The sequence below is a fragment of the Poecilia reticulata genome, chromosome 10, assembly GCF_904066995.2.
Source record: "Poecilia reticulata chromosome 10, P_reticulata-male-v2, whole genome shotgun sequence".
NCBI lineage: Eukaryota > Metazoa > Chordata > Actinopteri > Cyprinodontiformes > Poeciliidae > Poecilia > Poecilia reticulata.
In genome coordinates this window covers 15,332,721-15,339,026 of record NC_088839.1, presented here as the reverse complement: position 1 = coordinate 15,339,026, position 6,306 = coordinate 15,332,721, and the positions used below count along the sequence as shown (strand labels likewise).

At 42.5% G+C, this 6,306-nt stretch overlaps 1 protein-coding gene across 1 annotated transcript; it reads right to left on the bottom strand.

Annotated features, from left to right (window-relative positions):
• Positions 1 to 183: 183 nt before the first annotated feature.
• Positions 184 to 4,660, bottom strand: LOC103471252 (uncharacterized). Its single transcript, XM_008420131.3, has 2 exons — positions 3,491 to 4,660; positions 184 to 592 (listed from the first exon to the last, which is right to left on the bottom strand). Exons 1-2 carry the CDS (start codon positions 4,438 to 4,440, stop codon positions 355 to 357), a joined length of 1,188 nt encoding a protein of 395 aa, XP_008418353.1. The 5' UTR covers positions 4,441 to 4,660; the 3' UTR covers positions 184 to 354.
• Positions 4,661 to 6,306: the final 1,646 nt, after the last annotated feature.

Sequence of the window (6,306 nt, the reverse complement as noted above, 5' to 3'; positions counted from 1 at the left end):
TGTATCCAGCTCTCTGAACAGCCAGATTGTTTAGCAACAATCTTTTATGGCTCACCTTCCCAGTGGAGTGCAAAAACGACACCTTGTTGAATAACTGTCAAGTTGTTGGAAGTCATTTTTCAGTTGCTTGAAATGCATGTTTCTTTACTTCAATTCACACCATGAAATGACTTTACACAAGTATCACTTTTGGAGAGATTTTACTGAAATAAACTTTTTGATCATTTAACTTATTGAGATGCTCCTGTCACAGGGAAGAACGTGTTTTGTTTTTGCTACATTATCAGAAAAGCTCTAGAGGAATCAGTCCGTGTCGACTGGTCGCGCCATCAAAGCCGCCGCGTTTGACTTGGTTCAAAAACTCTTGACGATGTATTCTGTCTTTTTAGCCTCGTTGTTGAGCTCACCGAAGGTGTCAAAGAACTGATCCATCTCCCGCTGCAGCGTTGCGTTACGGAGCTCTGCAGCAGCTTTGGCCCTCTCAGACTCCTCGATCTTGGCCTGGACCACCTGGTACCAGTGGCGCTGCTGCGACAGGTTTGTCTTCAGGCGAACAACCTCCACCTCCAGCTCCTCGTTTCTCTGCTCCAGGCTGATGGGAATAAGAAGAGGGGGGGGGGAAAGTGCAATGGTAATGACCAGTAAAAAAAGAAAAGAAAAAAAAAAGTAAGAGGTCGGTGGGTTTTAAAAGTGAGTGAGAAAATTGTTTTCAGTGGTTCTTGTAGTTTGGAAAGAAAATGGGTTAAGACTTTTATCTAAAATACAGCATAGTATCTAAAATACAGCATAGAATTGCCTTAAACCATCTTATATATCGATAATTCTTTGAAACTGAAGAAGTTTAAAACTATAGTGACCAACCACAATTTGTAAAATGTGCATCATGAAAATATTCTGCTAATTACATGGACTTGATTAACTTATGATCAAGAACTGTGCACACCTCTAAAACAGCAGGAGTTTTGGGAGCTTGGTGTGTGCCAACACAATACTGAGAAGAAAAAAAAAAACATCAGCGGTGACCTTAAAATAGAAACCATCGGTTGGAGGAACATAAAACCAATACAAAGCAGTTCAAAAACATCGTTCAACAGCAAAAGAGAATATTTACAAGTGGAAAACATTTTAGGACCTTTGACAATTTTTCCGAGGACTCGACATCTCACTAGTCTCAGCTTCAGGTCAGAATATAAAATATGTAAAGAAAATAACAGAAGAAGAAAAAATCAATAGCTTATTTGTCTCAAAGCTACAGACCTCACTTTGCTTATTAAAGTATTGTTTTATTCTTTTAGTCTGGGTTATGTGTGGCCTGTTGATAACAAAGCCTGATTTTCTGTTCCTTAAGTTTTTTTAATAGTTTAGGATTAGATAAGATTTATTGATTGCCACAAAACAGCAGCATGAAATTTAATTAGTGCCACACGTCTATCATGGGTATCTGATATAGTTTCCTGATTTTTTTAAAAAAAAAATTTTGAATCAGAGTTTAAGAGTTTCTCCCAGCAAAGGTTCATACAGACAGTTTGGTTTAATCGGCTTAATTTCTCACACTCCTACCTTATTTAAATGACGACTGGGAAAGTTTAAAAACTGCAGCCGCAGGTGGTCGAAAACGTTTGACCCGTGGTGCTGTCCTCTTACGCTCCCTGTCAAGCTAAAAGAATTGCAATAGCCTCTTGTCTTCACCGGATAGTTCCAATGCGTGACCTTACACCGAGACATGCTCTATCTATATCGGTAATAAATGAGGTATGTGTTGTGTCTAGGTCAGCAGCATGGCCCCTTAAATTAGCTCTCTTTCCAGTGTCATGAGCTGTTTTCTATATGTCAGCAAGTCAGGCTATATATGTTTTTATTCCACTTTACACCAACCAGCTGCTAAGTCATGGGAGCACAAACTGCAGCGCCGGATTCACAGAAATTAGGGAAAAAACGATGTTGTATTTGCATTAATGCAGGAAGTGTTGGGATCGTGGCGCGTTATCAGAGACCTGTGGGAAAATTTAGCTCTGTGAGCCGAACAGGATGTAGGGTGAAAGTTGGAGTGGACTGGGAAACAAAAACAGCACAGCTTTTTGTAGACGCACCCTTTATGGATATTGGAACATTGTGTTACCCTTCACTGAAATGCGCCGTAAATCAGAAGTAAAAGTAGCATTTAGGCAGATGTGATTTACAGCGAGGGATAGACGAACTCAAAATAGAAAACAATTGAGAAGGGAACTAAAATAAAGATCTTAAAAGCTGATATGAGCATTCACAATTAGTTCCTTTTAAATACAGTCCAATAACCCAGCTGGCTTCAGAAGTCACGTATCAGTCCATCTCTGCGTGGTTTCATCTCAGTATGAACCCAGATGTTCCGTGAAGGTATCAGGGGTTTGTGAAGAACACACCGGATGGATCAGAGATAAAGTCGCGGAGACGTTTAAAGCTCGTTTAGTTTGTGAAACAATATCCCAAGCTTTGAACATCTCTGAGAGCTCTGTTTAATCCACCATCTGAGAAAGAGTATGGAACAGCTGCAGACCTACTAGGACATGGCCGCCCGCCTGGAGTGACAGGCAAGTAGAGCCTTAATCAGAGAAACACTCAAGAGGACGGTGGTTATTCTGGAAGTGCTGCTGAGATCTACATCATAGATGTGAGAGTCTTCTGGCAGAAGGTACATAGTTACATCATCCCCACTGTAAAGTACGGTGGTGGCAGCATCATGCTGTAGAAAAAGGTTCTTTATCAGGGACAGTACAGCTGGTTAACGCTGAAGATGGATGGGGCTAAATACAGGGCGGTTCTGCTAAAAGAAAGTTTAGACTCCAGACCTCAATCCAATTGAGAATTTGTAAAGAGAGACTTGAAAGATGATGTTCACAGACACTGACGAGTTGCCAAAGTACAAATACATTCTGAACTTACGCAGGGCTGGTGGACATACACCCTAAAAGCCTTGCAGGTTGAATTATAGCAGAAGATATGGACAAGGGATCGACTCAATAAGCAGATCCACACTCTCTGTTGATGAAGAAATGGTTTTATGAACTGGAGTTAGATTGGTTTGCTGCATTTTAGTGAGATCAACAATAAATGAACAATTCAATTGTTTAATGTTTGTAATTAGTTGGGTTTTCACCCATTCATAATCTGTTAAATTATTCCTGTTTGCATCAATCTGACCTGTGACTGCAGGTGGAAATTAGCATTTTTTGCTATGAGCTGGCAGCACAAATCTCTCCTTTTAAAAGTTAAGGAAATATTGTACATTGTCTCTGTGAATTCAAATACACACCATACAGGAAAAATAACATACAAAAACTATATCACCATCTCTTCAATTCATTGCTATGCGCTGCTTTGTGTTTGCCCCAGTGAAACACCATTGTAAGGTGATCCAACTTGTGAAAGCTAAAGGAGCATTAATGCTTTTGTAAGTCACTACAAGTAGATGACTATGTGCATTTTTGAGCCAAAAAACTTCATTTTAAATCACCTGATTATTCGCTCCTCGTACTCTTCCCTCTGCTTGATTATCTGCTGCTGGAGGCCTGTCAGGATGCTTCGCAGAGCGCTGGCAGAAGGGTCAGCCAGGGGAACCGGAGGGGGCACCCTCACAGACAACGGTGCCTCCTTCAAGTGCTTGGCTTCAGCAGCCGGCCACAAATCCTGGCTGTGGCTTGGCTGCGGAGGACTTTCTGCGAGGCGCTGCTGTGGAAATGACAGAGTCAGATCCTCTTGAGCACAGGATCCTGAGTCCAGCTCTGGCTCCTGCTTCTCGTCTTGGTCTGGACTCTGGCACTGCCTACCAGAACAGCCTTCGGTAAGGAGGATGTCACAAGACGGCCAGAGGTTCTTCTCTCTGCCCAGAGGGTCGCCCTGCATCAGTCCTTGGATGAGTTCAGGGGCCCATGAGGCGTATGCGTGCTCGTCAAAATGCTCCTGCAAGTTCATCTCTATGTCGAAGACCTCCTCCAAGCTGTCAGCTACTCCTGTGTCGGTGAGGTTGTCATACAGAGACAAAGCACTGCGATGCTCCTCGCTGTGCGACGGGCAGGGGCTTTGGCTCCGAGAAGCCCCATCCTCTGCTTGCCAGTCCACTCCCCGTTGTCCTCCTCCTTTGTTTTTGCTAGAACTGAGATCTGACTCCCAGGCCTGTCCTCCCAGGCTCCCTCTGCAGCTGCAGTAGCTGCGATCTGGCCAGGAGCCAGGCTCTCTTCCTCCAACAACCACTGTCTGAACCTCAGCCAGAGCTGGGACCAAACCAGGCAGAGGGCTGCTGGGCCCTGGGAGTCTGGTTACCAAAGGAAACACAGCCCTGCTCTCCATTTCCTTTCCCCTGGCCCTGTCCCGCTGGCCAAAAGGTGGGCAGTTGTCGTACAGGGGATCCGTGGAACAGGAGCTGGCTGAGGTGGGGGTCTCAGTTGGAAGACAGGGCAGCTCCATGGTCCAAGCAGGCACATGGGGTTGCAAAGAGCAGTGGTCAACCCTCCCCTTTTCTGCCTGCTGTAAAACTGGGATTAAAGGCTGCAATTGTGGATTTGTGCGCGCAGCATGGAGCTTCCCTGGGCCAGGTTCCTGATGCTCCGGGGGTGGGGGGGCCTGGGGAGAGGAAGGTGCAGCGGCCCTGCTCCCCTCTCTGCTCTGCTTTTGAAGATACTGTTGGACAGGTTATAGTGTGGGTGTAGCCACCAGGGACTGTGTGTCTTTAAGCAGGCGTGACATCAGCTGTTACTTTAGCACAGCTCCTGGGGGAGGTACCAGGGTGTAATATGGTCCGGCTCATTCCTGAAGACAGTCACACATAACTGAGACCACAGAAATAGATGCTGGTTGTGGGCACAAAGTGTGAAACACGGACAATAAATCTGATAAGATGTTTGGACGAGTAAGATGTGACAAAAACCCGCAGGATCATAGTTTTACATTTCTGCTGCTCAGACATTTTTCTTTTAATTTTTCCCTCCAGTGTATGATGGGCTACAGTTGCTGTTAGTTGAACACTTAAATTGTATGTTACGGTAATTTCTCTGTACATTGGTTTACAGATACAATAAAATCCACTGGAATTCTCCTACAGTTTCTTGTAAAAATGTATAAACCCCTTAAAATGTTTTGTTCTTCTCGAATTGCAACCACATACCGACAACACAGATTATTAATTTCTTCTTGCTCTTTTATAATGCTCTAGATCTGTATAATGCTCTAGATCTGTATTATGCTCTCGATCTGTGGAACAATGAGTAGTTTGTATTTTTTTCTACATTCTACTTTGTGTTAGTACATTGCATAAAATCATAATAACATAAATGAAAGTTTGTGGTAGTTTTGAGATGAAATGTGGAAGCAGTTGTGTTGTGACTGTTTTGCAGGATTTTGTTGCCGGTTTTCTTGACCTAATGTAATAGGGGACATTGATATATTGATTTCTCGTGTCGTTTCACTTTAGTTAACCATTCTTTTCAACAGCTTGTATTGTCTGAAACAGCTGATTATTAACATGTACCCAAAATGTCACCTAATTAGCTTTAAATATTAGAAGTATAAAAACTCAGCGCTATGGTTTACTTTTTGTTGGTGTGGTTTTTGTTTTTTCTTTAGCAAAAAGTACCATTATTTGATATAGCTATTTTGATTTATTTTGTTTTGCTTTTTAATTTCCTTCCTGAAAATGCACTGCTTTGTCATTATTAATCTAACACTTGGGGAAAAGATATCCTCTGGTGATTGCATTCAATGATTCACTGACTCCTCACTTTGTCATATTCAAGGCGCCATGGCAAATTCATATTTTGCACAAATGTGACACATTTCTAATTTTGCCATTGTCGTGAAGTGAGGAGGCAATTTAACGCAGGTTCAGTTTTCTCAGTCAGTGTGTTGGAAACCACCAGGGGGCGCTTTAGACAACATAATGAGCAAGTTTTGTTACAGCTTTTAATGAGCAGGACTTATTAAAATTAAACTGAAGTAGCTCTTCCACTCCTGTTTCATGTTTTGGCTTTCTAAATGTGTATTTTTAGAACTCCATTAACAATGCAATTTTATTTTTTTTTAATTTAGTTTAAATAATCTGAAAAAATAAATAAATCTATCAGCAAAGAGGAGCATGTGTTTTTTTGGAGGACGTGGAGTGGGTTGCACGTTTTCTTCAAACCGCCTACAGATGGTGGTTCTCTTTACGTCAGGACTTCACAGATCACACCTACTCAAAGTGTTTCTTCTAAATTTCTGCAGTGTCACTGCAGTGTCTCTCAAACCCAAGACGCTCTGCGTACTACGGCTCTGCTACTTCTCTCTAAGCATTGACTC

What these genes read in the sequence shown, in the direction of transcription:
- LOC103471252 (XM_008420131.3), bottom strand. Translation starts at nt 4,440, where the DNA reads ATGGAGCTGCCCTGTCTTCCAACTGAGACCCCCACCTCAGCCAGCTCC. An exon ending in TACGAGGAGCGAATAATCAG is followed by an intron (nt 593 to 3,490) that starts GTGATTTAAAAT and finishes TATTCCCATCAG; the next exon opens with CCTGGAGCAGAGAAACGAGG.